General features: G+C 44.2%; 1 protein-coding gene across 2 annotated transcripts in view; it reads left to right on the top strand.

The window, feature by feature from the left end:
• Positions 1-18,502, top strand: part of SLC8B1 (solute carrier family 8 member B1) — a 127,537-nt gene that overhangs the window by 87,128 nt on the left and 21,907 nt on the right. For both annotated transcript variants that reach the window (XM_073630206.1, XM_073630196.1), the window contains 4 exons: positions 764-822; positions 8,848-8,952; positions 9,044-9,211; positions 17,575-17,682. In XM_073630206.1, the coding sequence (XP_073486307.1) occupies positions 764-822; positions 8,848-8,952; positions 9,044-9,211; positions 17,575-17,682 (440 nt within the window). The remainder of the gene's footprint in view (positions 1-763; positions 823-8,847; positions 8,953-9,043; positions 9,212-17,574; positions 17,683-18,502) is intronic.

The following is an 18,502-nucleotide window of genomic DNA, read 5'->3' as shown; positions in this document are numbered from 1 at the left end:
CTTTCTCCTACTCTCCACGGCTACTTCCATTTCCTCCCTCCTTCTCGGTGGCCAATTGGGAGTCTTCTCTTTTCGGCCAATCGGAAAATGGGTCTCAGACCTGCTTCTGATTGGCCGGATTGAGGATCAGTGTTTCAATAGCAAATATTCATTTGCTGTTGTAACACCTGGGTGGGCTCCTAGCGCATTGCTCTGCGCCATGAGCCCATTCTATTTTGAAGCCTATTAGAACCTCTGGCTCTAATCATGTGCTTCAAAAAAACACCCCGCCACTGTAATTCACGCGCCTGGCGTCCTGAAAGGGGCTGGACGCATGAATAGGGGGTGGCAGTGTCCTGTGAAAATAGCGGCTGTGGATAGAGCATGGGGGTGGCGGCCGTGAATAAAGGGGGCAGCGCTCTGGCGCCCCTAATGGACAGGCCGCCACTGGTCTCCACCCTTTTCCTACTTTTCTTTTGACTGCCAGATGCTTACTTCTCCAATACTCAGGATTGCTTTGATGGCATCTCGTGCTAGATATCACCATTGACTGTAGACTTGAATATGTTTATTTTCTTTTGCTTAGGTTTTGATAAAAGCCAAAAAAAGGCTAAATAAATTTAAATTTCTGAAATGTGTGAACTGTAAGCCTAAATAGTCATAGAGCTCAGTAACTAATTTTGGATGGGACTATTGTCAGTGTCTTCGTTGCAATGTCTTACATTAATTGTTTTGTTTTTTTCATTCATTATGTTTGATTTACAATTTTCCATTGCTTTTTTAGCTTTTGTCCAAACTTGTCTGCAATCTCAAGAACACTCAGGCTTTCCCATAATGTGGCAGTATCCTTTTTTTTTAGCTACTTAATTATGGTTTAAAGTTTTTGTGGTAATGTAGTTTGTCCATGGGCCCTTTTAGTTGTAGCTGATGTCAGTAGTGTACTAAGTACTGTAGTAGTCAGTATACTAATCGGCTACAACTAAAGGTGCCCATTGACATATGTTTGTCCATGGGCCCTTTTAGTTGTAGCTGATGTCAGTAGTGTACTAAGTACTGTAGTAGTCAGTATACTAATCGGCTACAACTAAAGGTGCCCATTGACATATGTTGGCCTTCTAATTGCTAATCATCAAATGCCTACAGGGCAGCCTCTAATAGCCCCAAAACTGTTCATGGTGGGGAAAAAGTGACTGGACAGATTAGAATACCTTTTCTGTTTTCCTTAGTTGTAAGCAGTGCTGAGATCTTCTGTGTGCTCCTCCTTCTCTGACCCACATATTCCTGTTTTGAATTGAAGCCAAGAGACTGTGTGAGATAGTCATGTCGAAATGTTCTTTGATTTCCATAAGCAGGCCATATACTGATAGTTTTCCCACCATTCTGTCACTTTTAATTTGACAGCCGGCCACTGAACAGCAGTTGCATCTGATTGGATGCAGCCACTTTTTAGATGATGATGATTTTGTCCAGCTCCATTGATTTTCTTCTTGAATATTCATATTCCCTCCCCATTGGACGGAATGCCTTGACTGCATGGGAAAGAATAACGCAGAAGTTGGATTCTCCATTGCTGTTACTCCCCAGCATGAGCCTGTGGATTACCTCATGGATGCTGGAAATGGGAAAATCATTTCTCCCTCTATCTTGGAGGGTCCTGAAGACAGATAACAGCCTAGGTCTTAGCAGAAGAGGTCGTTGCCCATCAACTTTTTGGTATTTAGGGCAATTTGCTTTCTTACTGTCTCGGGGGAATTGGCTCTTCTCCCCAAATGTGTGGTATCTCCTTTTCTAGTTTAGCAGGATATCTTATGGCATAAGGGATTTGCAGTAGGCGTAATCCTCAAACAAAGCATATCTCCCTATAGTGTGTACTCAATTAAGAGCACAAAGTGTAATTTCTTTCTGCTGCTTCGTTCCTCAGCTATTAGCATGAATCACTTCGGACAAATTTTCCTGACACAAAAAGAGAAAAGGTGACAGCGGAGGGACCTCGAGCTGATTGACAGCCTCAGCTCTGTTCCTGTGAACTGTGTGGAGGGGGGTGTCCCTTCCCTCCAATCAGCTGTCAGAGCTCTAGTCACTTTGCTCTGAAGAGTGTAACTTCAGCTCTCCACCCCCTTTTTTCTCACAGCTCGGACAAGCTTTATAAATTCTGGACTTTGAATGGCTGTACAGAAGACTACTAATAACCAGGTACAGCTTATGTTGGAGGATTTGATTTATCTCTGTGTATCACCTGAGGCCAGTCACATCACTATCTATGTCTAAGGGTTTACAAGCACTTTAACATCTACATGTTTTGCCCGTTGTTTCTACACTTCGGCCGAAAAATCAGGAAAGAATTACATTTTTGCTCAGTTGAATGCAATATTCGTTTTCATATGGACTTTGGACAGTATGAGATCCCTATCCCTATAGCTGAGCATTTTTTTTTTTTAAATCAGAAAAAAAGTTTGTGTCAACAAAGACAGAAAGCATTTTACATACTACCGTACAAGGAATAACATTTGTTACTGTAACCGAAAAACATTGTACAATTGACAATCAGTACAGCAGTGACACCAAAAAATAGGAAGTACTTGGACATATCTTGGTTAGTACATATATGAGAATTATCTTAAACGGACGTACATACATCCGCTTAAGATAAGATACATGTATAGAAAGGCAAAATCTGGCCACTAGATTACGAGCTAGATATAATAGTCTGATCACTGCAAGGTTAATTGGGGATGGGTATATTTCTTCATCCACGGCACCTAAGATACATATCTGGGGGTCCAAATAATTATTGAAGTCTCCCACAATAATGGCGGGGATACCCGGGTGCTGGCACAAGAAAGCAGCCAGAATTTTTAAAACCTCTACTGAGAAGGGCGGTGGTATATATATATTCCCTATAATGCAGCGTAGTCCATCCAAGGAGCACACTAAGAATATATATCTACCATTGGCATCAATCAGCGAAGTAGTACACACAAAAGAGACATTCTTATCTTAAACGGACGTACATACATCCGCTATTCCAATACCAACAAAACTTATGGCCAGCGGGCCATCTAATTAACAGTGTTGCCCATGTTGTGCCCAATCATATGTGTTCCTTTCCTCTTACCTCAGAGGATGAACGTGCCCATCACCTCCCTTAAAACACATAATCGCGTCAGAGTCTATCTTCTATTGAACCCTAAGTACCTCCTAAACCTGTAGTAACCGTTGCATAATTAATCTTGGGGGTACCAACCCAGGTGTTTCCAGCCAAGGTTGCCAAATGGAATAAAATTTCCGCACTGCATTTCTATGTTGATAGGTTAAGTGCTCCCTTACGAGGATATAATTAACCTGATCTATCCATTGTTGTTTAGTAGGGACATGTATAGAAAGCCAAAATCTGGCCACTAGTTTACGAGCTAGATATAATAGTCTGATCACTGCAAGGTTAATTGGGGATGGGTATATTTCTTCATCCACGACACCTAAGATACATATCTGGGGGTCCAAAGGGACCCTAATCAGAAATACTGAGGAGATGACCTCAGTTATAGTGCCCCAATACCGATGCAATTTTGGACAGTGCCACATCAGGTGAATTAGTGACCCCTCTTCTCCACAATGTTTGGAGCATAAGCAAGAATTCCTCCTTCCCCAACGCTACAGTTGTATAGGTGTGCGGTAGGTCCTGTGCAGTAAGAATAGATGGGACAGTCTGTGTGATTGTGATACAGAAGTAAGTGGCCCCGCCTGTAAGCATATGTCCCATGTTTTGTCCTTTATTTCCCCTAAGTACTCTGTCCATCCTACTCGGTAGGTTTCAATGTTTTGTATGGAAGACAACAGGCAAGAGTAAATGTGGGAAATCAGGCCCCTTTTCTCCCGACTGAGGAAAATATCCTCTATCAGGGGATGACTGGAAAGCGAAAGATTGGAAATCCGACCCTGGGCCTGGAGAGCGTGCCGTATCTGGAGGTATTTATAAAAGTGTTGCCTCGGAAGATTAAATTTTGTTTGTATATCTAAAAATGTTTTTAACACATTGTGTTTATATAGTTGGGATATATTACAGATTCCGGCTAGTCCCCAAGCTCGAAAGCCCTCCAATTTGAACACCTCCTCTAGATTAGGATTGTCCCATAAGGGGGGTTCCGCCAGAAATCCTACTATCTTTAAATTAGATTTGACTGAGGTCCATAATTTTTTAAGAAGAATAACGGTGGGAGCTGTTTGTGGTAAGTGAGGAAGCCCTGCCTTTAAACCAGCCAGTACTGAAACGTTTGAAGTTCCAGTCCGTAATAAACTTTCAATTGATCCATAATCATTCAACAACCCAAAACCACTCAGGTGTTGTAGTTGAGAGGCATAGAAGTAGAGTCTCGGATTTGGAACTGCCGCCCATCACCTATCCTTGCTATACTGCAGAGAGGAAAGGCTTATTCTAGCTACTCTTTTTTCCTCCATATCAGGGACCTAAACAGTGTGTCAATACGGTTAAACCATCCACGAGGTATCCACTGTGGCGAATTATGCATAATATACAACAGTTGGGGGCACCAAACCATTTTAATAAGATTTATTCTCCCAATTACTGATAACGGAAGTTTGCACCAAGTGTTACATATCATTTGCAATCTTTTGAAAAGGGGCAGGAGATTCTCCTCTAGATACAACCGTGGGTTAGCAGACACCTGTATTCCCAAATATTTAAATGTTTAAATGTGGAGACTACCTTAAGGTATTCTGCAGCAGTCGGTAGTGTGACTGTTAGATCATCAATTGGCATGAGAACAGACTTGCTCCAGTTAATAGTAAATCCCGACAAAGAGCCGAATTGTTGTATCAACTGCATAGCGTTTGTAAGAGATTTGTCTGTATCTCCCAAGTATAATAAGGCGTCATCCGCGTAAAGGGAGACTTTCTCCGCAACCGGTCCCCTATTAAAACCCACAATAGACGTGGATGATCTTATCGCAATGGCAAGCGGCTCAAGTGCTAGCGCAAACAGCAGGGGTGACAGTGGACACCCCTGCCTTGTGCCCCTGAAAAGAGAGAACGAGTCAGAGAGGTCTCCATTCACGGGGATCCTAGCTTTGGGAGCTGCATAAAGCAGCTTGACCCATTGGATAAAATTGTCTCCCAGTCCAAAACGTCTCAGCACTGCCCACAAGTAGGGCCACTTGACGCTATGAAACACTTTAGCTGCGTCCAGGGATAGAATTGCTCTACGTCCCGAGTTATCTACGTGTGTTTGGAGGTTAAGGAAAAGGCGTCTGATGTTGAGGGCTGTGGATCTAGAGGGAATGAACCCTGATTGGTCATTATGAATTATTTTATGTATAACCTTGGCTAGTCTAGTAGCCAGAGCTCTTACCAATTATTTAACATCCGTGGTTAATAATGAAATGGGTCTGTACGAGTCAGGGGAATGTACCTCCTTACCGGGTTTCAAAAGAAGTACAATAAACGCTTCATTCATGGAATGGGGTAAACGTCCCACCTCCCTCACGTCCTCAAACACCCCCTTTAAATGCAGTATCAGTAATTTAGAATAACGCTTGTACACCTCCGCTGGCAAGCCATCAGAGCCCTGAGACTTACCAGGAGAGAAGAGCGCCAATGCATCCAGCAATTCATCAGTCGTGAGGGGAGCATTTAACTGCTCCGCGTCCAGAGCCGAAAGTTGTGGAATATTACATTCATCCAAAAAAGAGCTAATTTCCCCAGGCGTAGGTGAAAACTTAGAGGAGTATACGTCTGCATAGAACTCCCGGAATGTGGATAAAACATCAGCATGAGAGGAGACTAAAGTTCCGGTAGGATTAGTTATTGCCTCTATATGAGATGACCCCTTTTGTGACCTCACCATCATGGCAAGCATATGGCCTGTGCTTTCTCCCTCCTCAAAAAATTTCCTTTGGAGGAAAAAATGTTTATTTTCCACTTTCGTCAAGGTCAAATGCCTGACTACCTTCTGGGCTTCATGCCAAATTCTTTCAGTCTGAGGGAGTCAACAAAAGTGGACTCAGCACTCTCAACCTCCTGCAGCACAGAGCACTCCCAAGCCTTAGTTCTGGTCTTAATATCATTGATGGATGTGATGAATTGTCCCCTTAAATATGCTTTAAGCGAGTCCCAGAAAATACCAGGGCACGCTGAGGGCTTATTGAGCTGTATAAAGACATTCAAATTCTCATAAATAGGATCAGGATTAGGGAGGAGCGACAACCAGAACGGGTTAAGTTTCCAACCCACCCACTTGGCCACCCCAGTTGTACAGATCTCAACACATAACGGGGAATGGTCAGATATGGTTCTAGCCTCGTAATGTGAGGAAATCACTAGTGGGAGCATCACATCATTGCCAAGACCCAGGTCAATTCTCGAGAGACCTCCATATGTTGTAGAATGGCATGAATACTTTTTTATCCGTGGATGACTAAGCCTCCAAATATCTCTTAACCCAATTTCCATGAGTAGCCGAGCAAAGGCTGTCTGTCCTCCCCTCTGGCCACCCAAAGAAGCCCTAGTAGATAACTTATTTAGGTCAGCATCCAAATAATTATTGAAGTCTCCCACAATAATGGCGGGGATACCCGGGTGCTGGGACAAGAAAGCAGCCAGAATTTTTAAAACCTCTACTGAGAAGGGCGGTGGTATATATATATTCCCTATAATGCAGCGTAGTCCATCCAAGGAGCACACTAAGAATATATATCTACCATTGGCATCAATCAGCGAAGTAGTACACACAAAAGAGACATTCTTGTGAATTAAAACATTGACCCCTCTGGCATAGGACGAGAAGGCAGAATGAAACTGGGCACCAAATAATTTTGCAGAGAATGGGGAATCGTGTCCAGGCAACATGTGAGTCTCCTGTAGACACACCACTGAGGAACCCAAACGGTTAATCATATGCAGTACTGCCAGTCGTTTGACCCTGTCTCCCAGGCCCCTAACATTCCAGCTCGTCACAACCACTTGCTTAGCCATAGGACACTAAAACAACAGCATTGAAATCACTTGTTTTGTATGACACCCCTTGGGTGGGCTTCTAGAAGGCATGAACTAGAAAAAATCGAGATAGGTAGTCTCTGATGATGAAAGTACATCCTGCAAGAGAGATGATTAAGCACTCTTATGGCAAATGGACCAACCGGGTCACAGTCAATACAAAAAAAAAGAAAAAATAAGCAAAAAAACTGTTATCCACGAAGGACTCTCCATTGGGGGCTAAGTTCAGTAGCCCGCTTTGAAGAGCCAGTAGGCAACAGGCCTGGTCTAGTACTCATCAACACGGGAGATGCCGATACACCTAGTGATAACAGTCTTCTGCCTTGGAAGGAGTTAGAAAATAACTGCTGATTGGTTCCAGTGTAAGAAAGCTGACCATTTTTAGAATAAATGGTCTGGGTGGGTTTCCTGGAGGTAGAGGGTGTGCTGGGATTCTGTGTGCTATCTCAACCACAAAAGTATTAGTGAAACCACCTCGCCAAGAATGTCCAGCAACCATTTTTCAATAAAGTCAGATGGTCATTTGCTTTCTATACATTCAAGCAGACCCAGTATGCGACTGTTGTTTCTCCTCTGCCCATTCTCTATTTTCTCCAATCTGTGTTCCTGAATAATGACCTTCTCTCAGGCGATTGGAATATCTCTTTTCATAAAAGGAAGCTCATTCTTCTTCCAGGCCAGTGGTGCTGTCGGGGATTTTTTGTTTGTCATGTCTATAGCTGTCAATAGCTATATCCTCCCTAATTTCCAGCACTTGGTTAGTGAGAGACTGTAAATATACTGTATATTACAAGACTGCATAACAGGAAAAAAAACACATGTTCCTGGGTTGGTTTGGCAGGGGAAGTTGGTCACTCTACGTGCTTTTTAGCCTCCAAGTGAGTAGATGGTTCATGCTTGTCTATCCCAGCCTGTTAACCAGCAGCTGTGGATGTGATTCTGCCTCCCTTGCTGTACTGCCCAAGTCACTTGTCCTTTTGGATTTAACCGGTGTGCAGACATATTTTTTCAGCTTACCAGCATTATCCTTTGCTATGTCTCTGAAGGGACGCTGTGGTTGTTTGGGACATCCTTGGCGTAATGGAGATAAAGATAACCCTGTGTCCTGTAATGTACTTCAAGAATAATGACTTTACAGGTAAACCCAAAATCCAATTTTTCCAGGCGAGAGATGTTAGGCCGGAGTCAGCTGACGGGGGCGCCTACTTTGTAGAGTGTATGGCCAGGTTGATTTGAAAACTAAAGGGAATGATGTACAGAAGAAAGGGGAACTCATATCTGGTGTTCTGGAAATGTATGGGATGTGCTGCCTATCCCCAGAATGAGAAACCTACCTGCGGTCTTCTTTGGAATGAACACTGCTCAGCTCACTTTATGATTGCACTCCTACAAATGTGACATCCCCCTGGCCAATGAAGACAGCCGGATAGAAGATACTGGTAAGGGACATTGGACTATTAAAGGATAGGTGAGTATTGCAGAGTTTAGCTCCGCTTTAAAAAAAAAATTAAATCATTTCCACATGTTAAGGAGATGAGTAGAGGGGAAGGTGTTTTTTATTCTGAAAATACCTCTATTTCTGTACATCTATTATTTACACACTTCAAACACCAATACATTCATTTTGTTTTTTTGTTTTTTTCTTTGTTTTGTTTTTTTTCTTTATTCACATTTTTTTTCCATTGTGCATTTCTAGTGTTTAAGCAATGGCCACACTTTACTATTGTGCTATAATTATATGAGCTCTAATTGCACAATGGTAAACCGTTTTCTACATTGGTAGCATAACACAATGGGCCAGTCTGGAAAACAGGTTGACGTATTGGTAAAGCAGACTTCCTTGACCATTTAACCTTCATGGTGTCACCTTTCTGGCCTTTGGGAATGGGGCCCCTGATGTGTTCAGTGCTGTGGCTGCGTTCTCAGACTCCCGGACTGCTGGGCTGGCTATCGGTGCTCTCTTTGGTATGTATTAAAACCAATAACATTTAACATTGTGTTCAACTAACTTCCAAAAAAGTCAGGCGTATGACGACCCATGTGTTCTTTTTTCCAGGTGCTGGTGTATTTGTCACCACAGTCGTAGCTGGAGGCATTGCATTGGTAAAGCCATTCACTGCTGCTTCTCGTCCCTTCTTGAGAGATATTGTATTCTACATTGCTGCCATCTTCCTAACATTTTATGTGCTGTATCAAGGTTATGTGACCTTACCTGTTGTTCTAGGTGTGTATCTTTTTTTTTTTCTCACAGGCCTATTTTATTGAATTGTATTTTCTTTTCGGTATCAGTCTTTACAAATGGGTTTTATACCTAACAGTGACATTCCAGCTATTTATATGAACATATCTAATTAAAATGTTTGTAAATCCCTGACAAGAAATATGAACAAGTTCTATCCCTCTATAGTGTTACTATTGTACTCAATCCAGAGCACTAAGTGGCATTCTGTCTGCTGCCCCCTGTCTCTGCTATCTGAATGAGTCCCTTCTGACATGTTTTCCAGACACCAAGAAGTAAAAAGGTGACTGGGAAGGGACCTCCAGGACACAGCCTATATTTGATAGCCTCAGCTCTGTTCCTGTGTGCTCAGTGAAGGGGGGGGGCGCTTTCCTTCCCTTCCCTCCACTTAGCTCTCACTGATCTCTGCAGAGTGTAACTTCAGTTCTCTGTCCCCTGCTTTTTGAAAGCTCACAAGCTGAAAAAATTCTGAACTTTGAACAACTGTAGAGAGGAGAGACAGCTGCAGATAAACAGATACAACTTGTGTAGAAGGATTTGTTTTATCACTGTGTATCACCCGAGACCCATCATTTTATTGGGTATGTGTGAGAATTTAAAACTACTTTAAAGCGGTAGTAAACCCCCCCTCCCCCCACGCCCCCCAGAAAAAAAAAACTTTCCCCTCACAAGGTAATAACATAATATGCTAGTATGCATTGCATACTAGCACATTATGAAAGACTTACCTTAAGTTTAAGCCCTCCACCGCTGACAGGGCTTTCATCTTTACCCAGTCTTCCTGTTTCAATATATTTTATTTTTCAAAAGTGGATGAACGGAATACAGCACATGTCATAGATACAACGTGAGCCATTTGTCTTGGGGTGACCAACACGGTCATGTGGAAAACATAGTAATCAATGATATAATTACAAAACATATCTGCATAAAACAAACATAACTTGTCAAGTGAATTGATCGGGATCCCCGGGTATCAAATATGTTCCCAGGAGCTTTATCCAGTGAGAAGTGTAGAAGGGGGGAAAGCTCCGCCACCCCAACTGGGCACAAGCTGTGGCGAGGCTTCCTACCCCCTCAGCCTCCCCCCATCATGGATAATGAAGCTATTGATTTATCTTGTGTAAATAAAAAGAAAATGTAGAGGGTTAATAAAACTAGTTGTAGAACAGTAAGTGTATAAACTAGTCCAAAGTTTTCTGGACAAGGGAACAATTTCGAGTCCTGTAAAAGACTGCTCAGTAAAATACAAAAAGGGACACACTCATGGGATCACATGGTGTATATAAGAGGGATTTAGTACAGCAACATGTTCGTAAGAATCTAGTTTGTAGTCAAAGTTGGGACCGGGAGCAGGGTAAATCCTGACCCCCGCTCCGGTCACAACCAGTCAATCAATGGCTGAGATCCAAGACTGACCTAGAGAGGTAGGTGATAGAAAAGAATACGAGAGGAAAGAAAAGGTAGGAAAAAGAAAGAAGGGGTAAACGATAGAAGAGGTGATTACGAGTCGACTGGGGCGAAAGAGAGCCGGAAGGAGACATTCAGGAGGAGATAATTAGAGGGTGACCCCCACAAAGGTAGCCCAGGGTTCCCAAATTTGTTCAAATTTGGCTGAGCGATCCAGGATTACACTTGCCATCTTCTCTTGGTTCATAATCCAAGAGATCTTTCTTTTGGCTAGAAGTGATGACACCAGTGGTTTTTTCCATGCATGAGCCAGGGTGAGTTTGGCACCTAAAATGATAAAGAATATAAGGCGTTGAGTAATCCTGGAGGCTTCTTTCACTGGGAAGTTAAGGAGCGCTATGAGGGGGGACATTTGGATAGGTATTGAGGTTAGCTTGCTAATCCAAGAGAAGATCTTGTGCCAATATGGTCGGACTCTGGGGCAAGTCCACCATATATGGAGCATATCGCCTTTAAGACCGCATCACCGAAAACATAGGGGAGATGCTGACGGGTACATGTGCGCCAGTTTTGAAGGGACCAGGTACCATCTAGTCAACACTTTTAAACTAGCTTCTATGAGGTTGGAATGAAGGATACCTTTGTAGGATTGGAAAAAGTTCCTGTGCCACGTTTCCAATGTCCAGTGTTGGGAAAGATCAGATTCCCAAGCCTGCATGTAAGATGTCTTGGATTGCGCGGAGGACAGGGCTCTATAGATTACCGAGATGCCCCCCCTCTGCTCACCGGCCTGACCACACCATACTTCGTAGGGAGTTATTTGGGGCCCATTCGGGAGTGTTTTACACCTTTTATGTAAGAAGTTTGAGATTTGAGAGAATCTGAAAGATTCTGAGACAGGCATGTCTAGGTTACTAACACAGAATGCTTTGGAGAGTGGGCCAAGAGGTCTAAGGAAGTGCCCTATTCTGTATAACCCTTTGTCGAGCCACCATTTAAATGCTGATATGTCAAGGCCCGGAGGGAAATCAGGATTTTGAAATAAGTGTTGCAATGGTTTTGTGGGGGAAGTCAGATGTTGGTTGCAACGTAGACTGTCCCAGAGTGCGAAGGAGTGTGACAGGGTTGGGGAAAGTATGGAGGGTCTGAGTTTTCTATGGCTCCAGAGAAGGTAGTCTAGAGTGTGGAGAGGGACTGCCTGTCTTTCTATGTGAATCCAGTCAGGTTGTTCCCAGCGTGAGTATACCGCCGAGATCTGAGCTAAATGAGCAGCTTGCAAGTACCACAGCAGATTTGGAAGTCCCATGCCCCCTTCAGTTCTAGATCTGAACAGGACTGCTTTGGGGAATCTGTGTCCCCCTCTACCCCAAATGTATTTGACGATTTTAGCTTGGAGTTGTTGTAGGCGAGTTTTGTCTACAGGAATCGGGAGGGCTCTAAAATAGTAGAGAATGCGGGGGAGTAGACTCATCTTAATTGTGTTGATTCTACCCAGCCATGACAATGATAGCCGGGACCACCGGGAGAGGTCTTCCTCCAGTTTCTTGTAGAGAGGTGGGTAATTGGCTTGGTGTAGGAGTTCTATCCTGGGGGTCAGTTTGATCCCCAGGTATGAGATGGAGGAGTCGTTCCAGGAGAACTGGAAGCTCTTCCTGAGCCCGGTCAAGTGAGGTTCTGGGATGGTAATATTGAGTGCCTGTGATTTATCGTAATTAACTCTAAGGCCTGATGCCGCCCCGAATTCATCTAGGAGGCGACATACATTGGGGAGTGACGTTATTGGGGAGGAAACGAATAGTAAGATGTCATCCGCAAATAATGCGCATTTATGACACTTGGGGCCACTTTGAATGCCTTGAATATTCGGGTTGTTTCTGATGGCTATCGCCAAGGATTCAATTGCTATGGCAAAAATCAATGGGGATAGGGGGCAGCCCTGTCTGCCTCTAGCTATGGGGAAGGATTCCGAGTAAAATCCCTGCAGACGCACCTGAGCCGAGGGGGTTGAGTAAAGGGCATGCATGACATTAAGAAATGAATTCCCAAATCCCCATCTTTGAAGAGTGTTGAAGATATATGGCCATTGGATAGTATCAAAAGCTTTTTGGAGGTCTAGAGAGAGTAAACATCCCTGTCTGGGAGGGCCCCCGTCCCAGTTAGAATTGAGAAGAGATATTATATCAATCGCTCGCCTAGTTTGGTCAGGTCCCTGCCTCCCTGGGATGAAGCCCACTTGGTCTTTGTTAATGTATAGTCTAATGAAGGAGGCCAGGCGGTCTGCAAGGATCTTAGTCAGAATCTTTAAGTCATTATTAATGAGAGATATTGGTCTATAGTTGCTAACCGAGCTGGCATCTTTATCAGGTTTAGGGATGACCGTAATGTATGCCATGTTAAGTGAAGCATCTAGTGAAGTCCCCTGCCGTAGCGCGTTAAAAAATCGGGCCATATAAGGGGCAAGAATGGGAGAGAACGATTTGTAATATGGTATGGAGAAACCATCTGGGCCAGGCGCCGAGTGAGATTTCAAGTGTTTAATCACTGCACATACTTCCTCAGCGGAAATAGGTGAGTCTAGTTTCTGGCGGTGTCTTTCTTCTAATTTGGGGATTCGTATGTTGTCTAGGAAGTGATCAACCGTCTCTGTAGTGGGACCGTTTTCACCACTATAGAGGGATTTGTAGAAGGTCAGGAATTCCCCCATTATTCGTTTAGGGTTCTGGGACAGAGTGCCGCCTTGGATTTTGATCTTGGGAAGGGCTGGGGATTTAAATTTCGGGGACAGCCTGCCTGCAAGCATAGGACCAATTCTATTGCCTTGGCAATAGAATCGGGATCTATTCCACCGTAGCCATTTTTCGGCCCGTGTGGTCAGGGCGAGGTTCAATGCCGTGCGAGCTGCATCCAACTTGCTGGTGGGGACAGCTCTCGGGTCGGCCTTGTGTTTTTTAATTAAGGCTGTATAATCCTTATCTAACTTCTCTATGTCAGCTTTGTTGGCTTTATTAATCTGAGAGGCAATTTGGATCAGATGACCTCTAATTACGGCCTTATGTGCTGCCCAAAGACAAGAAGGGCTAGTTTCTGGTTGGTCGTTTGTGGTGAAGTAATTGCAAATATTGGTTTCGATTTCTTTGGTTCTAATCGGATCACTCAGGATGGACTCATTAAGTCTCCAACGCCTGCTGGGTTTAGGGCCCAGTGGGCGTTGAATGGAAAGGATCACCAGTGAGTGGTCCGACCAGACTACGTCTTTAATATATGCCCTGTTCGTTAGGGGAATAGAAGCAGAAGCGATGAGGATATGATCGATTCTCGCGAAGGATCTATGGGGGTTAGAGAAGTGTGTGAAGTCTCGTAGGGTGGGATTTACTTCCCTCCATATATCAACGAGACCATGTTGAAAGATTAGTTTGGCTATTCGTAGACTCTGTTTAGTGGGTCTGGTGAGGCGTTTACCAGGGGGGCGAGACTTGTCTAGGCCCTGGTCAAAGGCCGAATTAGAGTCGCCTCCATATATCACTGTGCCCTCCAGCAGTGGTGTTAGTGTTGTAAACAGGCGTTGAAAGAAGGCTAGTTGGCCTCTGTTGGGGGCATAGTACGAAATCAAAGAATACAGTTGGTCGTCTAATTCCCCCACAATGAGGATATAGAGACCATCAGGGTCCCTGTGTTCAGATTTGAGGGTAAATTTGCATCGTTTAGAGATAAAAATGCCCACCCCCTTTGTTTTATCTTCCGCATTGGCTAGTGTGAAGAAGGGGAATTTGGAGTGTATAAAAGATGGATTGAAGCGTTTGGGGAAATGCGTTTCCTGGAGGAGAACTATGTCTGCTTTTTGTGCATGTAGGTATTGGAAGACTTTGCGCCTTTTTGTCGGTGAGTTTAGGCCTTGCGCATTATGTGATATTATTTTAAGTGGTGTATTTACCGGTGGGTCATCAGCCATTGAGCAGTAGAGGGGGCAGGGCTAGGAAATCTGCAGCTCTTACCATCTGACGTCCACGGATACCAAGACATCCGGATACACGGATACCAAGACATCCCGCATAGCGTGCGAAGACCGGTGAGATGTCCTGTTGTTGTCCGGATAGATCCCCCCAGTCGACTTCTATGGGGAAATGTAAAATAAGACATTGTTGGGGAAGAAAAAAGAAAAAGCATGAAAGAAAGACGGGGGACAAGAGAGTCTCCCGTAGAGTGGAGGGGACAGAGTCCTCCATCGGAAAGTGTGTGTCACACTGAAGTCCCTCCCGAAGGCAGGGAATGGTCCTGTCCAGGGTAGGGTAATCTACCTGAGCCACTAGACAGGAGGGGGCGCATGAACACCACTTCAGCAGAGTGGCCGTTTAATATGGTTAGCGATTAACAGGATGAAGGCACTGGGGCCGGCATTAACCTAGCACTCCCTCTGCTAACATTGATGTATACTAAGGAAAACTTGGAGGTGGAAGTGCATCAGTACACTGATAATGCTTGTAAAAATTAAACAGTTAACAAACAAATAAATGTGGACCTGGATATATAATGGTGAACTGTGAATAAGGGCAAGGGGTACACAGGAGGGGGAAGCGAAAAGGACTGTAGGGGAAGGCGTACATTTGGTATGGTGCCCCAAAACCTTGTGGATTATATAAAAAAAAAAAAAAATTTTCATCTGCATTAGATAGGCGCCATAAGTACTTCCCGCAACTCCCACCTAGAGGTAGTAATGGAGCATCCTAAAGGGGTCAAAAAAAAAAAAATTTCTTATTCAGTGTCCTCCCCAGTTTGAGAGGTACCCGACACCGCCTCAGCCGAGGCGTGAGATCATCTAGACAGTGAATGGAAAACCTGTCACGGGAAGCTCAAGTGGGGGGGGGGCTCCGTCATCTCAGCCAGTAGCTGAGAAGAAAAGGAGACACATAAAAAAAGGTGAGTCCTGGAGAATAAACGAGTCACGGAAGTCATGGAGGGATAGTTTCCTTGGACTTCTTGGATCTGGCCTTCTCCCAAACCGGATTCAGGGGACTGGTGGGCATATGTCTTTTCGCAGAGTTTGGTTGAGGTCCCAACTGACGGGCATTAGGGTCTTGGTTGATGAGGCCCAGTTGTAGAAACAGTCGTTCTCCTTCCTGCAGGGATCCAAAGGTATAGGCCTTGCCTTTGAAGATTAGTTTAAGTTGGAATGGGAAGAGCCACCAGTATTTAATTTCTCTGTCCATCAGGATTTGAAGTAGTGGCTTTAGGGCCCTCCTTTTTTGGATAGTGAGGGGGGATAAATCAGCAAAGATTTGCAGCTGATGACCCTGGAACACTATTTTAGGCATGGATCTTGATTTCCTCATGACCTCCTCCTTGACGGAGAAGTGCGGTTTCACCACAACATCACGGGGGAGTCCATCCGCCCTAGGAGGTCTGAGAGCTCTATGAGCCCTATCCAGCTCCAGTCTGTGTTGAGGTGCATCAGGGAGTAATTCCTTAAGAAAGGATTGTATAGTTTCAGGAATATCCTTAAACGATTCAGGGAGCCCCCTGATTCTAAAATTGTACCTCCGATTTCGGTTTTCGAGGTCATCAAGTTTGGCATTGGCAGTCTCTAATTGCTCCTGGAGGGTCTGTATACAGGTAGTGTTCTGATTTGTTCTCAAAATGGTGGAATCTAGGTTGGACTCAATGAGGTCCATGCGGGTGCCTATATGCTGTAGGTCTGCTTTAATGTCATTTGTTATTTTCAGGGCTGTGTTGTGCAGGCCTCTGTCCAGTAGTTCAGCAAATTTGGCAAACATTTCTGCCACAGAGGTCAGTTGTAGTAGGCCTGAATCCCCGGGCTGTATTAGCTGGTGTGCCTGGGGAGGGCCTGCATCCATGGGGGAGTACTCCAGTCCTGTCAGGGAGTGTTCTAGGAGAGATGCGGTGGATGCTGGGGAAGCTGGTTCTAGGGGAGAGTTACCTGTGAAGGAGTTTTGTTGTAGCAGGGAGGGGAATGCTGTGAGCTGGGCACAGGGAGGGCATGAATCTGCAGAGCAGTGAGGAGCGGCCGCCATCTTAGCTGTCTCAGCGTGGGACAGAGCGGCTTCAAATGCGGGCTTTAAGTTCCTCTTAACTGCTCCCGAGTACATCGGGAGAGTCCCTGAGTCTTCCGGTGTCCGAGGGGGGGTAATCCAGGCGCTGAACGCCGGTCCGAGTGCCGCTGCGGAGGCCCGGTCTGCTAAAGCGGGACGGAGCTCCCTGACTAAGCGTCCATGTCAGGAGCCGCCGCGCATGCGCCTTCTACCCAGTCTTCCTTCCGGGTTCATGGGCCTTGGCCATTTGAATGGCTGAGACACGATGACATCACTCCCACTCATGCACACGGGAGCCGTGACACAGCGCTCTGAAGGGACAGCATGCCATCCCTTCAGAGCACAGAGTACACATGCGCCGGTGGCATCACCGACTGCAGAAGTAGTGAATATCTCCTAAATGGTGCTTGTTTAGGAGATATTCCTTGTACCTACAGGTAAGCTTTATTATAAGCTTACCTGTAGGTACAAGTGAGTAAGCGGTGTTTACTACCACTTTAATACTTCCAGTGGAGTATGTAATTTCATCCACTATATATCATACAACATGTACTTACTTTAATTTTGGCTGTATATACAGATGGTTCTGTATTTACTTTTATGGGTTTTTCAGTGATAGTTGAAAATTCCCCAGTTAAATATAACCATTTTGTATAGAAACACTAAGTTCTTGCATTTTGCTTTCTGTATTTACTAAATTTCTATGCATCACCTAAAGTAAAAAGCTTGTATTACAGCCTTAATGCCTGTCTATGGTAGACCGTGGCCTGCAAAAAAATATTCAAGAATAATGGCGAGATTACTTCTGTTATTTATATTGGCACCTAAATTAAAGGTGAAATCTTTAAGCTGTATTACTCTTACAGGGTCTAATTTTCTATTTTGTTCCCACAGTGTATCTACTGATGTATGTGGCTTATGTTCTTGTGGTGGTGCTCTCCGCCTGGATCTATCAGAGGATGCGCCATCGGTCGTTGGCTGCCCCCAGCTTAAGCGAGCCAGGTAACATATTAGTTATTTTGTTTCCATTTTGCTCTTGCCTCATCAAGCGTATGACAAATGACAACTCCACAACCGTTTGAGTGACAGCTGGGAAGGTAACTCATATGCTGGTATATGTAGGCAAATTAGAAAAAAACTGGTCGCACACCGCTGTTGTAATTCAATAAAATGTACTTTATTCTTTAAACATGGGACAATAGCGCAGGATAGGTTACAGTTGACATGTTTCACACGTAGGAGTGCTTGACTAAGCACTCCTACGTGTGAAACATGTCAACTGTATCCTATTCTGCTCTAATGTTTGAAGAATACAGGACATTTTATTGGATAACAACTGCGGTGTGCGACCAGTTTTCTTCTAATTTGCATGTTACTGCGGTAGCGAGCCGGGGCCAGCACCGTGAGTAATCCATCACATACTACACCTGAGCGGTATCTTATTCTCTAGTCTGGTATAAATAGGCACAGACTTCTGATGTTTTCTCAAATGTTACAGTCATTGTTGAGGCAAATGTTGGTTTCCTACTGTAAACAATTAAATGGAGAGTCTAGCTGTGAGATATTGGCTTTAATGGTTTATGTGAACAGGTAGAAGACGCATCATTTCAGGGAAATTGCTCCATTGGAGCCTTTACATTGTATGTCTGGGTAAAATGTAAAAAAATATTCAGTATATCTCTCCAATATTTGTGCACTTCCCCATATGTTGTCTCTCCTAAAAAAAAACATTGCAAGCACTGAAAAATATCTGTTGATCCTGCTAGAAATCCAGCAAGCTCATAATTTTCAGTGCATACTGTGACGAACGCGGGTATCAGAT

This window comes from Aquarana catesbeiana, linkage group LG01 (genome assembly GCF_042186555.1).
Source record: "Aquarana catesbeiana isolate 2022-GZ linkage group LG01, ASM4218655v1, whole genome shotgun sequence".
Taxonomy (NCBI): Eukaryota; Metazoa; Chordata; class Amphibia; order Anura; family Ranidae; genus Aquarana; species Aquarana catesbeiana.
This window is presented reverse-complemented; position numbering and strand designations above follow the sequence as displayed.